The sequence below is a fragment of the Drosophila mojavensis genome, unplaced genomic scaffold (genome assembly GCF_018153725.1).
Source record: "Drosophila mojavensis isolate 15081-1352.22 unplaced genomic scaffold, ASM1815372v1 contig_80, whole genome shotgun sequence".
NCBI classification, from domain to species: domain Eukaryota; kingdom Metazoa; phylum Arthropoda; class Insecta; order Diptera; family Drosophilidae; genus Drosophila; species Drosophila mojavensis.
This window is the reverse complement of record NW_025318906.1, coordinates 14,135,771-14,163,220: the sequence shown is the minus strand read 5'-3', so window position 1 is coordinate 14,163,220 and position 27,450 is coordinate 14,135,771. Positions and strand designations below refer to the sequence as shown.

The window sequence follows — 27,450 nt, the reverse complement described above, 5'->3', positions numbered from 1 at the left end:
CTCCAGCATGGCGAGTGTATTGGCTTCTGACTTCTTCCTCTTTTTTTTTTTTGTGGTATTTTTTATTTAGTTGTTGCCGTGGCTAGCATGCAGAACTCCACTGGAGACTCGGTCGTCGTTGCTTTGTTTCAAGCGAAATTTCTTTGTTGTCTGTGCCCCAGCCAAGCTGCTCTGCCACTGCGCCGCCTCCTCCTCTGCTCTGCTCTGCTCTGCTCTGGCGCCTTCTTTTTCGCTTCCGGCAAAGCTTTTAGTTTACTTCCTTCCGCGCTGCGCCATATTTAACTCGTTTTATCTCGCGTCGCGTCCAAGTGCGCGCTCGCTCATTATGAATATTGACAGACAACTGAGGTGGGGGTGGCTATAACTGCATGTGCCTTGCATATTGCTATCTCTTTTACACTCATACATATACTCTGCTACTGTGGGTATCTGATTATTAAGTGCCAGGCGATAAAAATTTGGTTTTAATCGTCGAGCGGCGGGAATTAAATGAATATATATAGTCACACACACACACGCACACTCATGTGCATATTCACACTTTGTTTATGTGCAATTAACGGTATAATGGCTATAATTATTTGCATTGTTATCTGCATTTTAACTTCGTTAGTTAAAGCCAAATCAAATTTATGCCGCATCGACTGCAGATAAAAATAATGCAAATTTATATTTGACAAGTTGGAAATTTGCATTTAGCATTTGGTTAGAGATATGCGGGTGCAGAGCTTAAGGGTTCACGAAAAAGGTCATAATAATGACCCAAAAATTCAGCTCACACCTCGCCCAACTCTCGCTCTCTCTTGCTGTCTCTCTCTGCCACTCTTGCTGTCTATCTCTTTCGTATTTCATTCCATTTACGACACTTTCGTACACGAATAAACAATTTAAAAAGCTGACATAATGCCAGCATTAAAAGACAAAACCGACAGCGAAAAATGGCAAACATTTGTGGTAAAAAGCACGCGTTAAAAGCAACAACAACAACAACAGTACAGAGCAGAACAAGAAGCAGCAGCAGCAGTACGGCCAAAATAAATGAATGAATGAGAAAAATGCCATAAATTTGGTTTTGCTTCAGCTTTAATAAAAAATCCGTAAAAAAAAAAGAAAATCACAATTTTTGTCAATTGCTTGAGAGATTCATTTGAATATATGCGCATGTATATTCGAAATTGTTGCGGTAGGTTTGCCACTGCCACGCCCACACGCCTCCCCTCCAATATATATGGTCGACAAGAGCTGGCCATTTGTTGGCAAGCAAAATTTATCGATTTGGCTGCTGTTGTTCGCATTGATTGATTATCCATATTTTTTGTGCTTTGTTTTCTTTTTTTTTTTTTTTTCTGCTGCTTTGACAAATTTGATAAATTTTTGCCCCGCTCTCGGTGCCAAGTCATGTCGAGTGCTCAATAAAAACAGCAGCCAAGCTGTCGTCTCATTCTCTTTCGTATTTGAGGCTCATCTTGGCAATGACCCAGACCCCATCCAATTGGTTGGCTTGGCTGACACTTGAGTACGACCCACAGCACACAGCACGCAGCACGCAGCGCCCCTGCTCGTGTTCGATCGACTCGATAAAGTTGAATGAATGAAAATTGTTGTGTTCAATTTATCGCTTAGTTTTTCTCATTTGCCACGAGCGAAAATGCTTGAACCAGGAGGCGAGGTGGAGCGAGTGGTGGAGTCAAGTGGCAATCGAATAGCTGCAAATATCCATTTAATGACTTTGACTATTTGAAACGTGTGATACGAGTAGGTTTCAGCTGCTGCTGCTGCCCCAGCTTCTGCTGCAGCTCCTGCTTCTGCTCTTACTCCTGCCCCTTCTCGCTTCACATATCAAATTATCCTGGCCATTGCTTTTGAATGTCATGGCTAATTGAATTAGCTTCTCCACTGTCAGCGCAATTTAAATGAATTGAAAATTCTGCTGAATTATGCTGTTCCCATGGATAAAATATTACATTTATTATATGCGGTTTATATATGACATATTTTCATATTTTAGTTCATATGCATATCATGATTTCAAATAGAATTATGGAATATACATACATACATATATATATGTATATATAGCTGTATATTTATTTGTCAAATGTCAAATGTTTTTTATTGCTGCTGCATTTGCTGTTCTTTTAATGTAATTATTTAAAGCATTTAGCCAACGGCCCAAAAAAGAAGAAACACGTGAGCAACAACAAAAATAATAATAATAATAACAAAGGCAATTAAACACTGTGATTAATGCACGAAAATCCATTATGAAGCCGTAAAATGAGGCATAGCCGACTGCAGGATACTTGTTTATAACTGACAAGCTTGGGAATAATATATTAAATATTTATTTGAATTATAATTTGAAGAGAAAAAGGTTTTAATGTATTACAAAAAATTAGACATTGAAATAAAATTAAATTAAATAATTATAAAATTTATTAATTAATAATTATTAATTTAATATATTTCATATGAGAAAATTACATAATTTATAGGCATTTATTTATATAGAGATGAGTTCTAGAGACCTTCGGTAGCCTAAATGCTGTGATATAGTATGTGGTCTGAGTGCTTTGATAAACCCTTTTTCCAATGGGTTCAAGCATAAATAATATATGAAAATATTCTCCATTTCGCACATATACATACACATTGTGTATTCTTTCATTCCACATTTCAAGGCTCAGGCAGGCAGACGAATATTGTGTGAAGCCAATATACTCTGCTGACAGTTTGTGATAGAGGTAAAAATATATTGAAAGCTGGTTGCCAACGCAACATCAGTCAAGGGGCCGAGCGGCAAACCTTTTTGTTTTTGGGGTCAACCACGAAATATATACACATACATATATGTACATCATATATGAATGGATATATACATACATACACAATATTGTTTACATATCGATGTATGTGGGCTGTTTGGCTTTACTGGGCGTATGGTTGATATTCTTGTTGTTGTTGTTGTTGCTGTTGTTGCTTATTCATACATATGCATGTGTCGGAAATTGTAACGATTATACGCCGGACACACACAGGAAACGGCGTAAATCCCCCCTTTAACACATTTAACCAATTCAGTCATAGACTATCGCTATCTCTCTCTCTCCCTCTCTGTTTCGCTCGCTCTCTCCTTTAAGCCATCGAACATTATTAGCGTTTATTGGAGCTCTGCTCATCAGATGCCGTGGCGTGGCGTGACAAAGCGTGTCGCAACATTTCATGTTGTTTCGCTGTCATTTGCTCTTGAATGAAATTTAAAATACGCCAGCCTCTCAAGTCGGCTCTCTGTATTACAGCGGGCCTTGTCGATGATTCTTATAATGCACTTTTAATTAAAGCAAATAGGAAGAAGATAGATTGCAGACATAAATCAGTTGATGGCGCAGCGCAGCGAAATTGAAGCCAAACAAAGTCATTAAAAGTTTTGCCGTGACTTTTGCAGTTGCCTCTAGAAAACTTCACCAGCAGAACTGATGCAGTCAGTCGAGTGAGTGATAGGAAAAGACAGAGACAGTGATAGTGAAATACATATCTCTATATATATGCATATATTAGAAAGAGGCAGGGAAACCAAGAGAGAGAGGGAGAGAGAGAGAGCGAGAAGGTAGCTCCTTGTATTTGCATCTGAAGGTAACTCCGCCCACCTCCGTTTGTTGAGCTGAGAAAGCAGTTCATTATAAATTTGTTGATGCTGCATATCTCGAGCTCTATGGCTATGGCCGTGGCTGTGGCTCCTTCTGGCTTCACTGCCTGGCAGGATGTGCTGCAGCACATCGTTTCCTGCCAGCTGCTGCTGCCTTGGCCGTATCTGTAGCTTTTTATGCAACAGCAGCATCAGCAGAAGCGAAAGCCATCTCTTTGGCATTTCATGCTCGTCGTCGTCGTCGTCGTCGTCGTCGTCTTTGGTTTTAGCTATGATGCGGGTTTACGAGCACCAGGAACTTGTCTAAAAATCACGCATAATTTATTTACCATAAACAAGATGAAGAAACAAGCAAAGTCAAATGTGAGGGTGGCCGCAACGGGGCTGTCCTTGGCACACCCAAAGGAACTACGACGACGACGGACGGACGGATGGACGAACGGACGAACGGACGGACGGTTGGTTGGTTGGTTGAAGCTCGTTAATGTTGCGAAAAGTTGTTGCCTGTCATCGTTTCACTTTGCCACATGTGCCGCTGCAATATAAAGTATACGCAGAGATTGGCTGGCTCGCATTGCTGTTCAAATTATGATGATGATGATGATGCTGTTGTTGCTGCTGCGGCTGCCACAGAATATGCAACATTGAAATACAACATACAAAATGCAAGCGTTGTGAAAAATTGAAGGAACGCAACAGAAACAGTCAGCAGGAGGAGGAGGAGGGGGAGGAGGAGGAGTAGGAGCTGGGGTGCTGTTGGTAAACGAGCTGAAACTGAAAAGCGAGCACAGCCATAAAAATCGTTTTATCTTCATTAGAGGCTGGCTGGATAAAAAATAAAACAGCCAACAGCCAGCAACACTCACACACACTCAGAGAGCTAAAAGGATTGCCGTGTGGATAACTAAAGCCTGATCATCGAATAATATACCTTGCTGAAAGCTCATACGGATCACTATTAAGAAAATTGGGTCACACACACCCAGTGAGAGAGTGAGAGAAAGAGAGAGAGAGAGAGAGCGAGATTGAGAGTGGGGACGAACAGCTTAGGCAACTCCGCAAGCCACCAACCCACTCAGACAACAAGCTAAACAACATGAAGCATGAAGTCTCTGCATGCATTGAATAATAAATGCAATGAAAATAAAAATAAAAACTCACTGAAGAACACTGAAACAGCGCTGGCAGAGCTCGAGCCAGCAGCCAGCGAGCGGACGAGCGGGCGAGCGGGCGAGCGAGAGAATATAAAAATAAAAGAGAGATAAAAAGAAAAATAAAACGAAAATATAAAGATAAAACGCTTGATGCTGGGATAAATGGCAGATGCATGTAGACACGAACAGGAACTGCAGCACCTCAAGGATAAACAGTTGAGCCAGCAAGTGGATACATGCAGGTGCTGCTGCCGCCGTTGCTGCTGCTGCTGCATGTGGGTGGGCAAACAAGTTAAGGGGCCGTAGCTAGCCCCAAAGCAAACGAAGCACAGCTCGGCTCTTAAGTGAAATGCAATAGCAGTTAGACCAGAGCAGAGCAGACCAGAGTAAGGCATGAATCCACATGGCATGGTATCCATCTACAGCTATAGATAGATAGACAGACGACTAGGCCAGTCGTCCCATCAATGTAAACACATGGCAGTTAGCCTTCGCTTGCCCGTTTGCCCGTTTGCCGTTTACGATTCATTGAGGGAGGGCAAAGGTTAAACCCATTTAAGCGACAATTGAGCGCAATTAAGGCGAGCGAAAACACTGAAATCATTTTAGATGTTAACTGCCATATAAACGGCTGAATGCAGCCGACTAAAGCTATGATCATTAAGCTGTAATCATGAGGATATCATATAGATATTGAGAGAAATTTCAGCAATTCGAAATCATCGAGAGGTCATTGAAATCGTGCTGGTAATTACGTTTGTAAAATATGAAAGCATTTTCTGTTATAGTGCGGAAAATTGAAAGCATTTTCTATTATATTTTGCAAGCTGTGAACAAAAAGCAAATGAAAATTCTTATAAAAGAAAAACTGTTTTAGATATCAATTTGTTTCTGGTTTTGCATTGAAGCTGCATTCATGCTATTAGAAGAAACAATATGAATGGCTGAATATGAATATGAATTCAATATGAATAGCAGAGAATAGGATTCCTTGCGTCTGTCTTGGCTGTCTTTAAGCTTATGGTCAAATATGGCTTCACTCTGTTTAGCATTTACGATTATGATGATTATAGTAAAAGCATCTCAAATCTAATTTCCTGTTTCTCTTAAATCTACTTTCTTGCTGCTACATCAGTTTTGTTTGCTATGTCAATAATTTTTATATAAATTCTTCTTATCAATATCTCTATCAATCCTTATCTTTAAACGCAACACAATGCGTTCAAGGTTCAACTTTTTACTGTTGTTTCGAATGCCGGCTGACTGCACAACAAAATTAGCTGTATATATGAACAGCTTAGCCAGTATTTCGGTAATTGTTTTTAATTATTGCCACACGTTCGACAGCTGTCAGATGATTCATAATCTAATGACAAATCATATTGAATAGAACAACAGTTGTATATTAGCGATAGTTGAAATATTCCTCTGGCTCTTGTTTATCACTAACCTGACTTTCGTAATTATTAATTAATTGAAAAGATGTCTACTTGAATTTATGAAATTCAAAATCGATTTTTCTGCCCACTTAAATCAGAAAAGCAATTAAATTTCAATGAAACTCGGTGCGGAAAAAATTTTAATATACTTGATAGACTTGCAAACCTTTGGTGGAATACAGAAATGCATATAGGATATATATGTATATATTATATATATGCTACACACATTGTTTTATGTGGCGGCAATTTCAATGTGTGAGCGCATAGCAAATGAAAGAAAAAGGAGAGGGGGAGAGGAAGAGAGAAAAAGGAAAAAAAAAACAGAAAAAATTTATTGAAAATATTTGCATGAATGAAGTTGTACAATGGGCACATCCCACACACAAACACACACACACATACACATACACACGCACGGCAGGTGTGTGCAAATATGCAGATGCGCAGCCAAAGGTAGAGTATTGAAAATCGGGCATTGGCGGGCGGAACGAAAGTCGAGCAACTTAACGAGCCGCTGCACACAGATTGCTTCAGTGTTTTCTTGTGCATTTGCGAATGCACATTTTGATTAATGCTGGTTCTTTCTCTATCTCTCTCTGTATCTCTCTCTCACTCACTCTCTTGCTTTGGCATTTTTATGTTTGCAGGCGAAACGCATACAGAGCAATGAGCTGGCCGCCATCAAAGTCATTAAGCTGGAGCCCTCCGACGACATACAGATCATCCAGCAGGAGATCTTCATGATGCGCGACTGCCGGCACCCGAACATCATTGCCTACTACGGCTCCTATCTGCGGCGCGACAAATTGTGGATTTGCATGGAGTACTGCGGCGGTGGCAGCCTGCAGGATATCTATCAGGTGACCGGGCCGCTGACAGAGCTGCAAATTGCGTACATGTGCCGCGAGACGCTGAAGGGCCTGGAGTATCTGCATCAGAAGGGCAAAATGCATCGTGACATCAAAGGCGCCAACATTTTGCTAACCGAGAATGGCGACGTGAAGCTAGCCGACTTTGGTGTCTCCGCGCAGATAACAGCCACAATTAACAAGCGAAAGAGTTTCATAGGTGAGTGTGAAGACAAATAAAACAATATTCATATGTGATAGTGTAAAGCCAATCATATAATAATATAATATATAACACTAATATTCTATATATTCAGAAATATCCCCAAGATTTTTGTATATACAGCTTTTAGTTGTTTGCCAACGCTGCGTATGCTTAATAAAGTTAACTTTCTACAGTCTATTCAGACAGCGAGTCGAGTGTATATTATTAGCAAATTCTCTATATTTTTACGTAACTCTAATAATATCATTCAAGATAATGTGTAAAGTTATTCAATTTTAATTAGTGCATCGCACACGCTGCGTATGCGTAATATAATTGCATTGCTATCGCAACTCGACTCAATCATAAAGCTAACAGCTCTAAGCATAAATAAATGAAATAATAATCATATAATGCTTATCGAATTTCCAATTTGTGTGCAAATATTCAGTTAGCGCACGCTGCGTATGAGTGATGTCGTTATTTGGTTTGCATTCAAATTGAAGCACTTAACACATTTAAATATATGCAATACTTGTTGCCCAGCATAACGGAATTGAATAATTTAGTTCGGAGAACTTTATCAATTCATAATTTGTTTGTAAATATTCAAGTTTTATTTAGCTACGCTGCGTATGCGTGATATTGAGATTTTAGCCAGCAGCTGCAATTGGCCCAAGGCGTTTTAGCAGCGCTTTATTTATTTATGAACTTAAATAGAAATGTGCACAGGACACACTTTCAGCTCAGACCCAGCACCTTGTTGTTGTTGTTGTTGTTGTTTTTGTTGGTTGTCTGTTATCTGTTGTTGTCTGCGTTGCAAATATTGGGCTGCTAACAAATGCGCAAACTGTTGCAACAGCTGCGCTCGCTGTGCGGCACACGATTTATGCAAATGGAATAGAGGCGATTTTTATGACTATGTGCAGATGTACAAATGTATGCGAATAATATTTTGGCATTATTTCCACAACAACAAATATGAGCGATGGAGCGAACGAAAGCATACGGACAGACTGAAAGAGCAGAGCGACAGAGAGAGAGAGAGAGAGAGAGAGAGAGAGAGAGAGACGAAAGAGTAAGACATGCTGCATCGATTTAGCTTAGGTGTTTATCATTGTGTAGAAATGCAGAAGCAGACATGTTAGCTCACACATACACTCACACATAGAGAAGGAGAAGCATGCTAAGAAAGGGACTCTTTGACAGGATTCTGACAGTAACCGCAATTGCTTTTCACGCTTTTAAACACTTGCACAACAACAGCCCCAAAACAAACAAACAGACAAACAAATAAGCATGAAAAAAGAATAGCAAGGAGCAAAGCGAGAAAGGAAAAAGAAGATATGATATATGCTGAATGACAGACTAGCAAATACTACGTATTATATGAAAGTCCAACAGAAAAACAGCAATTAAATGCTTAAAGGATATCAGAGAGAGAGAGAGAGAGAGAGAGAGAGAGCGAGAGAGAGAGTGCCAAAAAAGCGTGTGAAATAAACAATGGAAAATGAAATAAATTGCCAAGAAAAATAAAGAACTCAACTGAGCTGAAGTAATAAGAATAATAATGTGCGTGGCTTAGAACAATAATAATCACTTGAGTAAAAAAGTGCCAAACGCACAGCTGAGCGAGACAAATAGCAACTGATTTAGAGAACGAAAAGAATGAGAGAGAGCGCGTGCGAGTGTGAGAGTGAGAGAGCGAATGAGTGAGTGAATAATTTAAAGGCATGTGAAAGAATTCAATTTAAAACGAAAATATCAACTGCAGACATGGCCCAAGCAAACATAAGCGAGGACAACCAACAACTCGAGGCCAGGCAGACAGGCAGACAGGCGAACAGGTGGACAGAGGTAGCTAGGCTGGCGCTGGACAGTCACCGTTTCAAGCATTGTTAGCTGCCTGCTGTGCAGTGCGGTGCGGTGCGGTGCGGTGCTTCAGCTCCCATTGAGTTTTCATTTTGTTGCCAAACTCAGTGGGAAAAAGAATGTAATTTCTTAAAAATGTCCCTTTTGGGGCTTCTGGACTTGGTCTTTTGTTGAACTGGCAAGAGTCTGGTCTTGCATGAGTGCCACTCTGCCTCTCTCCCTCTCCCTCTCTCTCTCTCTCTCTGTCTGTCCCTCTCTCCGTTTCACTCACTCATATCTGCACTAATAGATTCTTTTTGCTGCGCTGCGTTAAGCAGCTTTCGGCTCAAGGCAAGCGAGGCGAGCAAGGCTTCGCTTTAAGACTTGAGCAACGGGTTGTATACGTAATTTATATGTAAATATTTACTTATCAGGCAAGCGTGCAGCCGAGATGAAAGTCTGTAAGCCTTGTCAATCTTATTATAATTCCAAATTTAGAAAATTCTTCTCTTACACACACACACACACACGCGCACACACACACACACACACACATTTACCCATTGCGCAAGCCTGAGACTGAGCTCAAATCAAGCGAACCGTTTGGCTATTGGTAAACTATGTAACCGAAATGGATGAGTAGAGGCTTTTGTTTTGGTCAGCCTTAATCTGTGACGTAAATCGGTTGAGTGCTCGCTGGGCTGAGCAGTTAATTAAGTTCTTGAATTCTCGGCGAGTGCACTTGATAAAAGGAAACTTTGCTGACTTCTGACCGTTTGAAGCGACGGCTAAGAGGGGCGCGTTAATTAAATTATGACAGCTGCCCCGTCGACAAGCGCGTGCCTCCTGCCAGCCACGCCCCATTCGTATTTGCTTGAAGCAGTCAATAAAGCGTAGAGCGCAGCGGGAAGCGGTGTGGAGTTGACATTTGAGTTGTGACTGCAATAAAAAGCAAAGACGCCGACGAAGACGATGACGAAAAAGGTTTTATGTCAGCAGGGATTTATGCAGAGAGCTTGGGCATATCCTGGCCTTGCACAAGGTTGGGTTTAGTGCTTAATGCGTTCGCTGATGTCGTAAAAAAAATCTCAATGTTTGCGCATAAATTTCAAGATTTGACAGCGTTTGAGCTCGTTTCATCCAAACGATTTGCTGCTAATTGTAAGCCCGTAATGTGATTTATGTTGTCTATAAAATCTACTGCAAAAGTCATTAATAATATTGAGTAATGCCTGTAGATGGACACTAATCGTTTTTATTCGCTCCCTGTGCGAATTAACGATTCCGTTTAACCAGAGAAGAGATAGAGAGAGAGAGAGAGAGAGAGAGAGAGAGAGAGAGAGAGAGAGAGAGAGAGAGAGAGAGAGAGAGAGAGAGAGAGAGAGAGAGAGAGAGAGAGAGAGAGAGAGAGAGAGAGAGAGAGAGAGAGAGAGAGAGAGAGAGAGAGAGAGAGAGAGAGAGAGAGAGAGAGAGAGAGAGAGAGAGAGAGAGAGAGAGAGAGAGAGAGAGAGAGAGAGAGAGAGAGAGAGAGAGAGAGAGAGACAGAGAGAGAGAGAGAGAGAGAGAGAGAGAGAGAGAGAGAGAGAGAGAGAGAGAGAGAGAGAGAGAGAGAGAGAGAGAGAGAGAGAGAGAGAGAGAGAGAGAGAGAGAGAAGCAGAAACAATCTCTCACATGTCAATAGCTGTGGCAGCGACCCAATGAGTGTCAGGATGCTGCAAATGACAAACAGACAGAGAGACAGACAGACAACGACGGGCAAAGGGCATATGTAAGCGAGATGCAGACGATTGTCTCCTGAGTGTCTGCCCCTGTCTGTCTGTATGTGTGTGTGTGTGTGTGTGTGTGTGTGTGTGTGTTTGTAGTTGTGTCTGCAGTTGGCAAACAATGTTGACTGTCGCTCAGTTTTATCATTTCGAGAGCTCCTTCAATACACGACATTGTTGCTATGACAAATGTGTTGATAAACACACACACACACACACACAGAGAGAGAGATGAATCTGGTGTCTGTGTCTGCTCCGCTCTGTCTATCATAGTGTCTGCATATGAAACCGCAAACAGAACAAATAAAACAGACACACAGACACATCCACACACACACACACATACACATAAACACCAACTCTATTACAGACGCTGTAACGGCTGCTGCAGGACAACGGCGACTGCTGCCAGCTAATGTCTTATCATTTAATAAAAATAATCAAAAAGCGTGCTTATGCCTCTGTTTAGTGCCACTTAAAAGTCAGCTGCAACCAACGGCACTCAGCGCCATCAACGGGATTGTCAGGCTCGTTGTCACCTACTCTCTGCTGTGGCCGAGCTGTCGGGCCGAGCTGGCAGCAGCTGAGCTGGCGACAGCCGTGTCTACATGCAATAAAGCCAAATGTGATTCTCGACTCGGCTCAAATCTCACACACACACACACACACACACACACACACACCACACACTCACTCTCTCCCTCGTGCATTGGTGTACGAGTCTCAAGAGCTGAAACTATTTGCCTTTTGCTTGTGCTTGATGGAGCGTATCGAACTCCTTATTTTCAGTGTGCCTCTCTTTGTTGTAGACCTGCATATTTCACGGCAGTCAATGTGCTTGCTAGCTGTCTCTCTCTCACATTATCATTATCACAATATCATTCTCTCAATTTTAATCTCTCTCTCTCTCTCTCTCAGTTTCACTCTGTTCTTCTCTACATTTCTCTATCTGCTATGCTGAATATCTTTTGCTTTTCCTCTGTCGCTCCCTCGCTTTATCTCGTCTTATTCCTCTCTCCTTCGCGCACTTTTTCAATGTCAATCCCTAATTTTGCCTCTTCTCTGTGCCTCTTGGTCTTTATAATTCTAGCTTTCTCTCTCATTCTCACTCTTTTTCTCAATATACACTTTCTGCATATATTCTTCTGTCTTCTTCAGTCCCTCTTAATCTGTCTGTATTTTCTTAACTGTTTCTCATTGTCTCTCCAGACATAGAGTCCAATATTTAATACCTGTCCAATAACAAATATCTGTCACTCTCAACTCACTCTTTATGTCCTCGTTCTCATTCTTCCCTTATCTGTGTCCTTGTCTGTCTCTATCTCTCCCTCTGTCTATCTCTCTGTTATGCCTTCTAACTTTCTCTTTCTCTCTCTCTCTCTCGCTCTCTCCCCCTCTCTTCGTTATCTTATAAATCTTTCTCCCTCTCTCTGTCTCTCCTGGCCATCTCTCTCTATTTTCGTTAGAGAGTATCTATTAATTGTGCAACGCTCGCAGCAGACATTCAATTAACAGAATTGCTGTCACTTTTGTGTCCTCATCGCTCACATTTTAATTAAATTGTGCGCCAACTGTGGCCACTGTTGTCACATGTAGTGAGAGCATTTAATTCTGAATGCGGAATTGTGGTATGTGGCATGCCCCAATCTCAATTAAGGCATTTTATCATTCTTTTTTTTACCTCTGCTGGTGTTTGATTGAATAAAATTTTTATGTAACGGAATGCATAAGAATAAAAAACAAAAATATGTAAATTACTTAATGCTAGCTTAAAGGTATATATTAGTTAGGGTATCTGCCAGTCAGGCATACCCGAATACAAACTAACATTAAGCTAACTCATATTGTTTGCTATACCGTAACTCATCCACATTTGTTCTTCTTCTTCTGCAGGCACGCCCTACTGGATGGCGCCCGAGGTGGCCGCCGTGGAGCGAAAGGGCGGCTACAATCAACTCTGTGATATTTGGGCCTGCGGCATTACGGCAATTGGTGAGCAGCATTCCTCATTGACAGTGGCAAATTGATTGCACTTGATTCAATGTTTCTCTCTCTCTCTCTCTCTCACTCTCTCCCTCTCTCACACGATTAGAACTGGCTGAACTGCAGCCGCCGATGTTCGACTTGCATCCGATGCGCGCCCTGTTCTTGATGTCGAAGAGCGGCTTTAAGCCGCCGTCATTGAGCAACAAAGAGAAGTGGAGCCCAACGTTTCACAGCTTCATCAAGACCGCACTGACAAAGAATCCAAAGAAGCGACCAACCGCCGAGCGGCTGCTCCAGCATCCCTTTGTACAGAGCGAGATGTCGCTGCGAGTGCCCAAGGAGCTGCTCCAAAAATACCAGAGTCCCAATACGCCATACTACTATCTCGACGGCGACGAGGAGGTAAACACTGCCCCATTCCCCATGCCCCACGCCCCAACGAGAACGGACTGTGCCCCCGAATGCCTTTTGCCACCTTATTTCATTTTTTGTTCCTTTTCTTACGTAATTTATTTGCGCTTTTAGCGCTGCTTCGCTGCCTGGCTGCCTCTTGCCTGCCCCAGTTATATTTACTTAGTTCGCCACAATGGCAGCAAGTCCTGAAGATTTAGTGGCCCATTAGACACCTTGAATCCTAATTTAAGGGCTCGACTACCCGAGGCAGTGGCCCTAATCATTTTCGCTACGCCGCAAAATCAATACGCGCTGAGTGCGCAGAGTGCAAGCGAAGAAGTTTTGAAATAGGCCAGGTTAAGTAGGAGTAAGTCCTGCACGGGGCTCCAAACTTCTTGGAAGTGCTGCGATACAGTCCTGATCTGGCAGTCGACGAAGCTGCTAAAACTAAACAATTACGACGTGAAATCTAAGCTAAGCAACTAAGTTTCATACCTTAAAAGTAAAGTTTGGGTTTCGTTCTATCGAGAGGCTAAGGAACTCGAACTCAATATATCGTATGTATATTATATATCTGTATATATTATCAACATAGCTAGGGCACTTGGAAAAGAAAGTTAATTTATGTAGTGAAGTTAACTCGATTAAGATAACCGCTGAGCTGTTTGAATAACTTGCCCAGCTGAAATATACCCTAACTTTGAAAAATTTTGAATCTGAATTAATATTGAAACTTAAACTTGAATACATTTTCATATTTCTGTTTGATTCAAAAGCTAATATGCTATCTAAACAACACAGCTGCAATATACCCCAACTTCTATTCAATTTTAGTGTCTTTATTCGTTTCCATTCAAACTTGAAACTCAAATTCAGATCAATTTTCATATTCCTCTTCAGCTTCATTCCTTTCGAATAAGCTGAAGTGCAACTTAGCCTAACTTTCATTCCATTCAAACCTAAACTCCAAGATATATTCATAATTTTGTTCAGCTTCTCTTTAAGCCTCATTCCCAACTTCAGTATACCCTAACTTTAACTGATTTGCCTATAGAAATAAAATACATATTTATACTTGTTATTAGTTTATACTAATTTTCACATTTTAGTCGAGCTGTTGCGGTTAATTCGATTAAGTTACCTGGAAGCTGGCTTAAATTAAATTTAAAATTTAAATGAATTTTTATAATCTTGAAGACATTTGGCTTATGCATTAATGTCCTCGTCGTCGTCTAGACGTCCGAGTTCGTCTAGGAGTCGATTGGGGGCTCCACAAAGCCGTGTCTAACAAATGCAAATTTAATGAAGGACCAATTTAAAAAGTCATTTGTGTGTGTGTGTGTGTGTGTGTGAGAGGATGGATGTGCCTGTAGGCGGCATGTCAATTCATAAATCTTCAATTTGTTTGGCTGTTTTGCGAAAACTTTGCGCTGTCAGTCACTGTCCGAGGCGACGGCGCTTGCTTAGCTCTTCGCAGTCAACTTGCATTATATACATATATATCGTAATATATATATATATACATATATATGCAAATTTTACTTAGTGCCAAGTTTTGTTATGGCCAGGCGTAACGCATGTCTCAGCTCGGCTGGCAGTTTAGCTCTTTCCCCGACAGGAGGGGCCTGGGCAGGGGCAGGGGCGGACGAATATGATTTTGATTTATGAGATTTTATCGTAAGCTGAAAACTTTGTCACCAGCGACTGGCCAAGCGTCCCACAGTCCCAGCGTCTGTCATTAAAACTAACTTTGACTTACGCCACATTCTCCACCTGCTCTAGCACTCAATCTCTCTCTCTCTCTCTCTCTGTCTCTCTCGCTCCTTTGCAGACGGTGGCCGGCGTACCGCAGCGGATTCCCAGCAAAATGACGTCGCGTGCCAATGGGGTTCCGGCACAGAACCACACGCTCAAAACAGGCAAGTTAAGAGGCGAGATCTGAAAAATGGGGAAAAGAAAAAAAAACAGAAAGGGAGGAAATTAAATGTATTATTAAAATTTGCAATTTGCATTTCGCAGGCATGACGACAAACTCGACGTGGTATGAGCGTTCTTCTAGTCCCGAAACGTTGCCCAGCGACATGTAAGTTGGCCCAACTACATTTTTTTTATATACATACATATATATCGATATGAATCGCATACAATATCGAAATCGCGTTGCCTGAAAACTTTGCTACAGCCTTTTTTTTTGTTTTCATTTGACATCTCTTATTTACCAAGATTCGCATTTGCTGGCTTCTCTTTTGTTAATTGCTTCAGTTTGGATCTCATCTATAATTCACACACACACTCAAACACACAGACACACATCTATACAGATATTTCTCTTTTATATTTGAATTGCCCTCTCTCTCTTTATCTGCCTATCTCTGTTTTTTTTTTTTTTACACCTCATTATGCAAAAATATCGAAATTATTGCAAAGTCTTTTCAAAAGCTGTAATGCATTTCTTATATAAGGGAATGTTGGAGTACTTTTATAATAATAATTACACTGGACAACAAAGTTTTTTAAAAAGTTGCAAATTAATTGCGAATTGAGAGCCCAAAATATTTTAGGCAAATTTTTGTATTATTATTTTTATTATTTATTATTTTTGGAATGTGATAGGAGGATAGGAAACCATCTTTAAGGTCTTGAATATATAATAAAAATAAATAAAAATATTTGCCAGTAAATATCTGACTCACAAATAACTGTTCTCCGTTTTATTTCCTACACTCTGTTCACGAGATCAACCGAAAATATCATATTCAATCGCGCGCTCTCCCTCTCTCACTCTGTCTCGCTCTGAGCAAGCGCCTTCGGCTCTGTTCGTTTTGGTATTCGTTTGAGCGCCTTGGGTTGATCTATTCGTGTGACGCTCTTTTCACGAACGTCGTTTAGGCAGCGATACGATCGATGTTCGTATAAAGAGACTCAGCCAGTCAGCTAATAATGCAGAGAGTCCTCACACCCACGCACTCAATTCACGCACACAGCCCTCGTAGACATACCAATAAATAAACAAGAGACCTTTTGCTATATAAGACTCAACCAAAAGGTTCGTTAAAGCTCAGAGCTGAAAGAACTGTCCGATCGAACGCACTTGTTAAAGAACCGATGCAATCGATTGCTCTGAGTATTTTTTACTTCAAAGTGAAACACACAAGGGACAGACATCCAGAGACGATCAACAGTTATTTGCGAACTATGCTATTGGAATATCAAATACAGTGTCAGCTCTTCAGGAGCCTTTAGCCTAAGTATTCACTGAATACCATTGCTCTGTAAAGATTAAGGATTTAATATTATTATAATTATGTATAATATTATAATTATAATAATAATGTGGCAGCCGAAAAGGATTTACAATATTGTACTTTGAAAAAAAAAAAATCATAGGATTACTAATAATTAAATAAATAAAAATAAGAATAATAATAATAATAATAAAAAAATAAAAAAATAAAAAAATAATAATAAAATAATAATAATAATAATAATAATAATAATAATAATAATAATAATAATTATAATTTTAATAATAATAATAACAATAATTGTTCAGCTTTGTCATTTGTAGCTGAGATGCTTAAGAAATTATATCAGTTTACCTAAATAGGGGTTACTAAACTACCCCGTATGGCTTTAATAAATCAAAATATAAAAAAAAAAATTACCTAAATATCATTAAAATTCATATTATATTATATTGTAAAAATATTATATTAATTAGTAAACCCTTTTCGTCTGCCACATTGTGTTAACTTAATTATGCATATGGCTGTCAATAGTCTGCCATTAGAGTTAAGCCCTTCATCTCGACTGATGCATTTTACATATGCGCTCAGCGTAATCGCATCAGATTAAGCAACTATGCAATTAAAGCGCTCTAGACGAGCTCGTCTAAAATGTCATTGTGGTGCCATTATTTAATTCGCACGTACTCGAGCCCTATCTCAGTCACATACACACACACTCTCACCCTCTCTCTCTCTCTCTCTCTCTCTCTCTCGGTCTCTTTCTATAGTCAAAACGGCGAGCGACCAAGATGCAGCGGCACTTTTATCATGAACATGTCCTTAAGGTTAGATTGGCTTCTGTGGCTGCAGCTGCTGCTGTAATCATATTTATGCTTGCCACATTTTGTGGCATTGCTGTTGCGCCTGCTTCTGCTTCGTTTTCTTCTTGTTCTTGTTCAACTACTTCTGTGCGCATAATGTCATTTAGCTGGCACCAGACGCCGCTTGGCCTTGACTTGACTGTGCGCTTGCCTGCCTCTGCCTGGCTGCCTGCAGCTTGCCACAACTGCTTGCAACATTTTGGCGGCACGATTTCTGGCCAAGCACGCGCCTCATGCAATTTGCTACTGCCACACACACACAGAGACACTCTCAATTTGCTGTGCCTGTGGAGCTCTGCTTTGCTCACATTTCTAGTTGAAAGTTTTTCGCACTCGCGCTTTGTTAACTCTACGTGCGCTGGCAACTCTGCTTCATGAAAAATAATTACTATTACCTGAGCGAACAGAGCTGAGCTGCCTGTGATGGATGCGTGCTGCCCAGAGCAGCAAACGTGCGTCTGCCTGTGTGTGTGCCTGTGTGTGTGTATGCTTAAAAGTATGCTACATAAATATAATAAGCAGCAGCAGCAGCAGTGCGAGTTAGGGACAAGACTTCAAACGAAGTCAGCTTCACGTCGGCCAAGCCTTAATGGTCGATATATATGCCTCACGGCGCGACTAATGTCTCTCATCTTGCTCGCCTCACGCACACGAGAGAAGAAATCAATAAGAAATTAATATACATTACACATACGCCCCGTGGCAGTCCGCCAGGTGGCGCTGCTGCCATTTGTCATCTGTAAAATGATTACATTGACGACTCACCTGTTGTTGTTGTTGCTGTTGCTGTTGTTGCTGTTGTTGAGGTGGGCCTCGAGATGTCATCTATGCAGATAGAGCTCGTACACCTCGACTTTTGATGGAACCCCTCGATATTTGCTCGGCGCCTTTTTATTGATGGCCATAAAAAGCGACAGCGTCAACTTTTATGTACTGAGAACGCCAAGTGTATTGGCTGTGTGCCACGCCCCACGGCCCACGGCCCACGCAATGGCTGGAATGGCGCCCAAAAAGTTTTTCAGCCCGCCTTTTGCGACACATTTCCAAATTTTGTTTTTCTTTTTGTTGACTTTTCATGTTGTCGCACTGAAAGCAAGCCAAGAGCAAACAACAAAGGCTCAAAAAATGAGAAAAAAATTAAAAAAAAAAAAACGACAGCAACAAGAACAATAAACATCATTAAAGCTGAAAGCGAACCAAAAATATTAGCCCATATTTCGTTCCTCCTTTTTTTTTCTGCCTCTCCTTTGTTTTGTGCCTTTGCTGCTTTTTAATAAGGCAATTTTTAATTTTTTGTATTTTGTATTTTGCTGGGGTAATCCTTGATTGAAGTGCTGGAAAATGTGTTATTAAAACAAATTATGGCTCTTTGAAAATTGGCTAATGCGTTTAATTGGCCGTAACAGCATTTGCCTGCCCTGAATTTACCGGCCTTACAGCTTTACAGTTACAACAGCATCTGACATTTCAGACAGTTACATAAGCTAAAACATTTAAAACATCGAAAAACTAAAAACAAGAAACTAAAAATGCAAATTTATTCACAAATTGTTTCGAGTTTTGCTGTTTCTCGTTTCGCTGTTCCGTTGTTCCGTTGTTTTTTTCTACGCCATTCTACGCAAGAGTCGAATTTCATTTAATTTTTATTAAAACTGTTTTACAACTGTTGCTTAACTCTTTTTAATAATTTGTTTTTTGTCTATTTTTTGCGTTTATTTTGATTTTTTGGTTTTTTTCCCACTGGAAACTTAACAACGATTTTTCTTTGATTTTACATTTTCTTTTTTCGTATATTTCTTTTGTGTTTGATTTTTGTAGGAGCCTCTTACAATATATTGATGAGGAACTAAAGTTAAGGTAACTACACCAATAATTTCTTTTGCGAAATGATTTACAAAAAAACCAAAAAAAAAAGTAAACTATAAAATAAAACTTAGTTTTAGTTGGGTAAATTAGCTAAGAACACACTGCAACACACTTAACAAACACAAACCCCAACAAGCCCTTAAAGTAACACACATACCTATATACCACAATATATATATACCATATACTAAATACATATATAGTAGACTTAAAGATATACAGCTCCACTAACGGCTAAAGTTTCGTACACTTACACATAGATACACTGAGTCTCTTGAGAGTTCATTTACGCTCTACACTGCTCCCCCCCTCTCACTCTCCTCCCTCTCCCTCTGTAAGTCATTATCAACTCTGGCTGAGTTCTTTTTCCATGCATTTGCCTCACCTGTTTTTGTTCAACTTTCATTTTGTTCTATTAATTTACTGTTTGTTTTCTTTACAACTTTCTACAGTCTTCAGCGTCGTCTCTCCCTCTCTCTCTCTCTCTCTCCCTCTCTCTCTCGTCTCCCTATTGTTCCTACTTCGCCTTTGTCCTGGGCTTTGTCTGTCTGCTAAAAGTTCTTCGCTGCGTATACGTAATATACTGCCTTGCCTTGCCTTGCTCTATGCATCGCAATATATTACGCATACGCAACGTATTCGACTGTCGATATGGCCTGACAAATCTTAACTAATTCATGGCAATATGCGATCGTAGAGCAGCATAACTAACCAGTTCGACTTGTCGAAAGGTCACACAGAGCCATGGACCCTTTTTTTCACTCTTTTTTTTTTTGGGAGAATTTTTAGTGTTTATTTATGTGATGCGTGCGCAAATGTTTGTCCGCACATTGCTTTTATAGTTATTATTATGGTTATTACTGTGATGGCCGTTGCCTACTTACCAATGCCAATGAGGCCTTGTATATTTTGATTGCACAATATTACGAAATTCAATTTCTATTTGCCAAGAGAGCGAAAGGCGAAAGACGAAAGAAAGCAGAAAAAGCAAATAGACATTTGTAAACGTGTAATTATGTTTGGCCAGCTATACTCTTGCTCCCTTGCACTCCCACTCCCACTATCTCTATCTCTATCTCTCTCTGAAAGCTTGTTAAAATATGCGCACAAGCGTAAATTTGCCATTTTGGTAAATAAGCAATGTAGAGTATATAAACAAGAAGCCAGCAGGAACACACACTCTGTCCACAGCAAACTAATTGAAGAATTGATGAATTGAGCTGTTGAACATGTTTACAGTCGGAGCCTTTAACGGCAGCAAATTGGACAGGAAGAGCATTTGCCCAAAAACTAATTTCAAATTGAACAGAGCTCAGTTTTTACACAGTGAGAGAATGAGAGGGGGGAGGGGGGTTAGGGCAGTGTGTGTGTGTTTTCCTGCAACAGCAGCAGTAGCTGAGATTTTTCACTTTTCTCTTGTTTCTTTCTTTTTTTTTTTTGCTTCTCTCTGTTTGTTTTCTGTTTTGCTTTTCTTTGGCTGCATTTGCTGCTTGCATACGAAATTCAGTTTATTTGGAAAATTTGCTGGATATTTTATTTTTGTTAAGAATTCAAGAATTAATTTTCTGCCATTTGCTGCATGCATGTGTGGGTGTATGTGTCGAAGGGTGTATATATATGTGTGTGTGTGTGTGTATGTGTGTCTGCTATGGTCCGCTCTACTCTATATACATATGTATGTGTGTGTGTGTGTATCTACTCTCTATCAGTCACTTCCTACTACTCCCACTCTCTCTCTCTCCCCCCCCCTTATCTCTCCAGCTCATCTTGTTTTGTATTTTTTGATATATTTTTCTATTTTCTGTGCATTCATGTGCAAGGCAATTTTCTATATGTATGTGTGTGTGCGTATTTGTTTTTGTAAACAGTTTTACAGCTCATGCATAATTTATGGCCATTGCATTAATTTATTTATTTACTTAGAGGCAAGAGGGGCGTGGTCGGGGCTCAGCTCATCAATTATAGTTGCAAGCAGCCCAAGTCCTATTTATGTCCTTCATTTTCGCGTTGCCAATGCATGTTTTGCACACTAACAACAACAACAACAACCACAACAACGACTAGAATAGGAGGCAATACTAATACACACCCACACACACACACACACGCAGCATTAACTTGTCTGGGTTTCGGGCATGATGTAACAAGTCTAACTCCACCACACACAACCACTACGCCCACCCACTCGTCCAGTTTAGAGCTGCACGTGCAGAAACACCACAGACACAACCCACCCCCACCACCAGCCCCCCACACGTACACAAATGGAGCAGCCCCTCCGTGCTTAGCTTGGAGCGGGTCTGGCCAACAAGTGAATGATGTTGTGCGTGTTATCAACAAAGAAGCTCAAACACTTTGGCTTTCTTTTTCTTTCTCTTCCAACGCGTCTCTCTCTCTCTTCCTATCTCTCTTTCTCTCTATCCATCTGTCTCGCTCGCTCGCTGTGTATTTCACTCGCTGGTCGCTGGGTCGCTGCTCTTAGAGCAACTTTGCCATTGAACGACACCAAAGATTCGGCACTCAGTGCCGAGTATAACTGCAGCGCTGGAGGCGGCGGCGGCGGCGTAAGCGGAGGCGGCGGGGGCATTGCATCAACAAATGGGGGCTGCTGCGTTGCAGGCGGAGGCGGACTCGGTGGCAGCGGCGGCAGCGGCGGCGGCGGCGGTGGCAGCGGCAGCATCATCAGCAGCAGCGTTGGTGGTGGCCTCAGCGGTGTCGGCGGCGGCGGCGGCGTCAGCAACAACTGTGGAGTGCATCATTACCACCACCATCATCATCATCAGCATCATCATCATCAGACCAGTGCAACTGGCAACGGCACCACCACCACCACTCAGCACAACCACCACAACCACATCCAGAACCAGAACCACAACCACAACCACCATCAGCACCTAAACCAGCTATCAAACAACGCACTGACCACCACGTCCAACAGCACCAGCAGCGTCAACTGCAACGCCAATCAGAATCTGAATCCGAATCCCAATCAGAATTCAAAGTTCAATTCAAATTTGAATGCCTTGAGCATGTCCGCCTCGCTGGCCTCCATGCCAGGACTGAGCGCCTATCTGGGCATGTCCAACTTGCGCACCACCAGCATTGGCGACGACGACGATGGCGACATCAATCTGGACGTTGACATTGCCATGAATAATGCATCGGCTACTTCTGCTGCTGCGGCTGCTGCTGCTGCTGCGGCTGCTGCTGGTGGCTATGCCTCTGGTCCAGCATCTGTGGCTGCATCGTCATCGACATCAGCAACGGGCGCTGGTTGCTCCGCCTCCGCTGCGCACTATTTGCGGCACAGCAGCAACTATCGCTCGGCGGCGGCGGCAGTTTCATCTGCCGCTCAGGCATTGCATGGCCTCGACCATGGCTTGCTCTCATCATCATCGCTCGCAAACAGCAGCACCACAACAGCAGCAACGTCATCCGCATCATTTTATAATCGCTTCCTACTCCTCGATAATTCCAGCGGCGATGCAGTCGGCGGTGGCAGCGGCGTCAGCGGCAGCGGCGGCGGCGGCGGCGGCAGCAGCGGCAATGGCGGCATCATCAAAGGCAGCAACGGCCTGGATATGAGGCATCATGAGACAGCTGCCACGCCTCCGGCTAGCGCACACTCTGTCGGCGATGGCTTCTCGCATTCCAACAGCGCCTCGACCAGCTCAGCAGCGGCAGCAGCAGCAGCGGCGGCGGCGTCAGCAGCAGCAGCAGCAGCACAAGCTTCGACTGCATCCACTGCTGCTGCTGCGGCTGCGCCTGGCCTCACATCCGACAGGGTAGCGCATCTCTATGAGAATCTTTTGCGCAGCAGCAGCTCGGACGTGCTAGAGCTTGCCCAAGCGGACGCGGCCAGCGGCGAGAACAGCAACAACTGTGATTACCGAAGCGAGAGCAACCAGGTGAGTGGCTGCTGCACGAGTGGTGCAAGCAAATTCAATTTTAATCCTGCTCCGCATCTATCTACATGCAGAATGGCATTGAGGATTCACCAAGACGTCACAGCTCCATGGATCAGCTAATCGGTCTGCTTAACGATTTGGGCAAAACGTCGCGCACGCGCAGCCTCAGCGATGGCGGCACCCAGGACGATGATGAAGGTAGCTATTGCCTATATAACTGTGTATATCTATATCCCTAACTAAATACCTAACAGTTGAAAAGGAAGCGCAACCGGATCTGTTGAACAATACGCCACCTGTGCCGCCCAAGCGCTCGCATCGACGTCGCCACACGCCGCCGCGGCCCATTTCGAACGGGCTGCCACCGACGCCCAAGGTGCACATGGGCGCCTGCTTCTCCAAAATCTTCAACGGTTGTCCGCTGCGCGTGCACTGCACCGCCTCGTGGATACATCCGGAGACACGGGATCAGCATCTGCTGATTGGGGCCGAGGAGGGCATCTATAACCTCAATATGAACGAGCTGCACGATGCGGCCATCGATCAGCTGTTTCCGCGTCGCACCACCTGGCTGTATGTGATCAAGGATGTGCTGATGAGCCTGTCCGGCAAATCGTGCCAGCTCTACCGGCACGATCTGGTCGCCCTGCACTCGAAGCAGACGGTGCGCTTCTCGCTGCACATGAACAAGATACCCGAGCGGCTGGTTCCACGTAAATTTGCGCTAACCACCAAAGTGCCGGACACGAAGGGCTGCACCCAGTGCTGCGTCACACGCAATCCCTACAACGGCTACAAGTATCTGTGCGGCGCCACGCCGAGCGGCATCTTCCTGATGCAGTGGTACGATCCGCTGAACAAATTCATGCTGCTCAAGCAGTGCGAGTGGCCGGCCACCAGCTTACTGGGCCAGGGCAGCGTCCAGAACGGGCATACGCCCATCTTCGAGATGATCATCACGCCGGAACTGGAATACCCCATTGTGTGCACGGGCGTGCGCAAGGCGCTCAACGGCTGCCTCAAGCTGGATCTGATCAACATGAACAGTGGAAGTTGGCCTGAAATTTTCATTTGCATCCGAATTGGACTAATATTTTGCTTTCTGTACTGCAGGCGCCAGCTGGTTCCATGCGGAGGACTTGGAGTATGATGCGATGGCCACGATGGTGCCACGCCGCGATCTGCTGAAGGTGGTGCGCGTGCACCAAGTGGAGAAGGACGCCATTCTCGTCTGCTATGGCAATGTGATGCAGGTGGTCACGCTCCAGGGCAATCCCAAGCAGCACAAGAAGATGGTTGCTCAGCTCAACTTTGACTTTAACGTGGACAGTATTGGTGGGTCGGACTCCCTCTCTCTCCCTCTCTCTCTTGTACTAATTGATATCTATTCTCTCTCCCTCTCTCTCTTCTCTAGTTTGTCTACCGGACAGTGTATTAGCATTCCACAAGCACGGCATGCAGGGCAAGTCTCTGCGCAACGGCGAGGTGACGCAGGAGATTAAGGACATGAGTCGCACCTATCGGCTGCTGGGCAGCGATAAGTAAGTGACTAAGCAGAGTAGATATAGATATATGATGTATATGTGTATGTGTAACACTTCCTTTTCACAGGGTCGTCGCATTGGAGAGTCAACTTGTGCGCACCGGGTCGCTGGGCAGCGAGGAGGGGCACGATCTGTACATCTTGGCCGGTCACGAGGCCAGTTACTAGGCGGGCGCTACTTGATCTAGATGTTATAAATATATATGCATATACACAACTATATATAAATATATATACATATATATACTATCTATATATATGTACGTATATGTATATCCAGATACACACACGCACTCAATAAATTTGAAATTCAAGCGCGCAGCCGTCGTCACAGTCGGCGTCAACTACTAAAAGTAATTGAATTACTCGTAGGCCGTAAGCTACATATAATTCGATTCGAGCATTACATTAGAGAATTACAAAAAAAAAAAAAAGAAGAACTTGAGAAGAAAATTTAAAAACAAACAAACATAGAGCGCATTTGATTCTAAAATGAGATTCGTAGTCTCCCCCTCCTTTTGCCCACACGATTTTTCCATTCTTTGCCAAATCCACTTTAGCAATGTAATTAAATGTATTTAACAAGTTAAGCTGCACAGTCGTCTACCCGATTCCGTTGTAATTATATTTTTGTAATACATATAGAAGAAGAAGAGACACACACATACACAGAAATGCTTTAAATTATATGCCTAACGTTTTTTTAATTATGCATAAATAATTAAATAATAAATAAGACACAGATTTAGAAGGAGAGAGAAGCAGTAAATAAGGAAAGAGAACGAGATTTGTGTAAGGCTCACAAAGCAAATAAATTAGTCCGAGAAAAAGATTGAAAGTGGAGCTGAAGAGCGAAAGTCAAAGCAGAGGCGAAACGCATAAATTATATTCGTAATTAAACATTATTAGTAACTAACAATTGTAAATCGCAAATGTTTTTGTAGTTTGGTAACTGATGAATGGACAGGAACTGCATTGAAACAAAAAAATAACGTTGGAAACAAAAAACAACAAAAGAGTTCAATAATTTGTGAAAGTATTGATTGAATGAGTGTGAGAGAGCGAAAAATGGTTTGTTGGGAAACAAAGTAGATTAAGCATTTTCTAAAAATAACAAATAATTCTATTTAAAACACGATTGCATTGTAAAGACGTTCGGAAACTGATTGTCATAATTACGATTTTAGCCTAAGAGAACAATTTTTCCCAGCAGCACATTTGTCTTCAGTTGTAAAAAAAATATTATATATATGTCTTAAGTTAATTAGTTGTACGTGAATAGCGAGAAACCCAAAATTATAAATTAATACAAAAAACTTGTTGAACTTTAGTTTAGTGCAAAAATAAAAGTATTTAAAACAAGAGATTTGAATTTGAGCAAAATGCGCGCGCTTAGTCGGCAATAAGTTGGCAGCACAATTGATAGGTGTTGCCAGATTGGTTTAATTGCATATTATGACATTTTCAGCTAAGTCGTAGACGGTTACACTATCAACAACACAATTTAATTTCACGTGTTGCCCGAGTTTGTTTTGATTTAAGGCCGAAAAAGTTTAATGAAAATGGCATTTGAGGTGCCGCCATGGGACAAAGGTGTCGAAGTTATCAAATTCAAGCCCGTGCAGGTAGCGAGCAATGGAGCTACTGCCAAAGCGAAAGCCAAAAAACTTAAGAAGAAAAAACCAAAGGTGAAGAAGCACGCCGACGAATCGAATTCCACAAACGCAACTGCAACGAGCTACAGATTGGGCAAGGGACCGCTCGCGCCGCCACCGGAATCATCGGATGACGAAGCAGACGATGGACTGCGTGCCATGCACAGGATAAGAATGGGACGCATTGAAAAACAGCGGCCAGTCACTCAAACTGCCAAGGATAACAAAAAGAAGCAGCTGAAATTGAAGCCCGCTATGATTGGAGCCGCCGTCGAGGCCATGGAAACCTCCGCATCCGTCGTAGGTGCTGCTGCTACACCTGCTACGCTGGCCAACAAATTACAATCTGAGTTGCTTGGTGGACGTTTTCGCTATATTAACGAACAGCTTTACACAATGAACAGCCAGAAGGCCGAGAAGCTTTTCAAAAACGACGACGAAGCCTTCGAAGCTTATCATGCGGGCTATCGCCAACAGGTGGAGAAATGGCCCACAAACCCCTTGGCGCGCATCATCAAGATCATCAAAAGATTGTCGAAGACGCTGATCATTGGGGACTTTGGCTGCGGAGACGGTAAGCTGGCTCAGTCAGTGCCCAACAAGGTGTACTCCATGGATTTGGTGTCCACGCGTGAGGACATCATTGCCTGCAACATAACGAATACTCCGTTGGAAGCCCGATCCCTGGATGTGGCTGTCTACTGCCTGTCGCTGATGGGCACCAACCTGAATGATTATCTGCTGGAGGCGAATCGAGTACTGAAGCTGCATGGCATCGTCCATATAGCTGAGATTCAATCCCGTTTCGAAGATGTGCGGGAATTTGTGCGCTTTATGGGAAGCTGTGGATTCGACTTGGTGAAAAAGGACGTGGCTGTAAATTACTTTTATTTCTTTCAATTTCGTAAGATGCGACATGTGGACAAGCAGGTGAAGCTGAAGCCCTTCTCTCTAAAGCCGTGCCTCTATCGTAAACGTTAAAATAGATTGTACATTAAATAAATGTAGTTAAAAAATCACACATTAAATTCTTTGATCGTTAAGCAGTTGAGCAGTAAAGAGTTGCCACCTAGGCGGAACAA

The 27,450-nt window shown here is 42.3% G+C and overlaps 2 protein-coding genes across 10 annotated transcripts in view; both read left to right on the top strand.

The window, feature by feature from the left end:
• LOC6579855 (mitogen-activated protein kinase kinase kinase kinase 5) overlaps window positions 1-26,077 on the top strand; it is a 54,537-nt gene extending 28,460 nt beyond the window's left edge. For 4 of the 9 annotated variants that reach the window (XM_032730164.2, XM_032730162.2, XM_032730163.2 and 1 more), the window contains exons 3-15: window positions 6,890-7,310; window positions 12,803-12,901; window positions 13,002-13,297; window positions 15,120-15,207; window positions 15,308-15,371; window positions 17,304-17,360; window positions 19,215-19,253; window positions 21,745-23,170; window positions 23,242-23,368; window positions 23,425-24,216; window positions 24,284-24,505; window positions 24,585-24,711; window positions 24,782-26,077. In XM_032730164.2, coding sequence (XP_032586055.1) covers window positions 6,890-7,310; window positions 12,803-12,901; window positions 13,002-13,297; window positions 15,120-15,207; window positions 15,308-15,371; window positions 17,304-17,360; window positions 19,215-19,253; window positions 21,745-23,170; window positions 23,242-23,368; window positions 23,425-24,216; window positions 24,284-24,505; window positions 24,585-24,711; window positions 24,782-24,881 — 3,858 coding nt within the window. In that variant the 3' untranslated portion in view covers window positions 24,882-26,077. The remainder of the gene's footprint in view (window positions 1-6,889; window positions 7,311-12,802; window positions 12,902-13,001; window positions 13,298-15,119; window positions 15,208-15,307; window positions 15,372-17,303; window positions 17,361-19,214; window positions 19,254-21,744; window positions 23,171-23,241; window positions 23,369-23,424; window positions 24,217-24,283; window positions 24,506-24,584; window positions 24,712-24,781) is intronic. The other 5 variants (XM_032730167.2, XM_002005692.4, XM_032730165.2 and 2 more) reach the window with 5 other exon arrangements.
• A 103-nt stretch (window positions 26,078-26,180) lies between these two features.
• On the top strand, window positions 26,181-27,389 carry LOC6579854 (ribosomal RNA-processing protein 8). Its single transcript, XM_002005691.4, has one exon. It carries the CDS (start codon window positions 26,270-26,272, stop codon window positions 27,347-27,349), a length of 1,080 nt encoding a protein of 359 aa, XP_002005727.2. The 5' UTR covers window positions 26,181-26,269; the 3' UTR covers window positions 27,350-27,389.
• The last annotated feature ends 61 nt before the right edge of the window (window positions 27,390-27,450 follow it).

Coding starts and splice junctions, on each gene's coding strand:
- LOC6579854 (XM_002005691.4), top strand. CDS start 26,270: ATGAAAATGGCATTTGAGGTGCCGCCATGGGACAAAGGTGTCGAAGTT.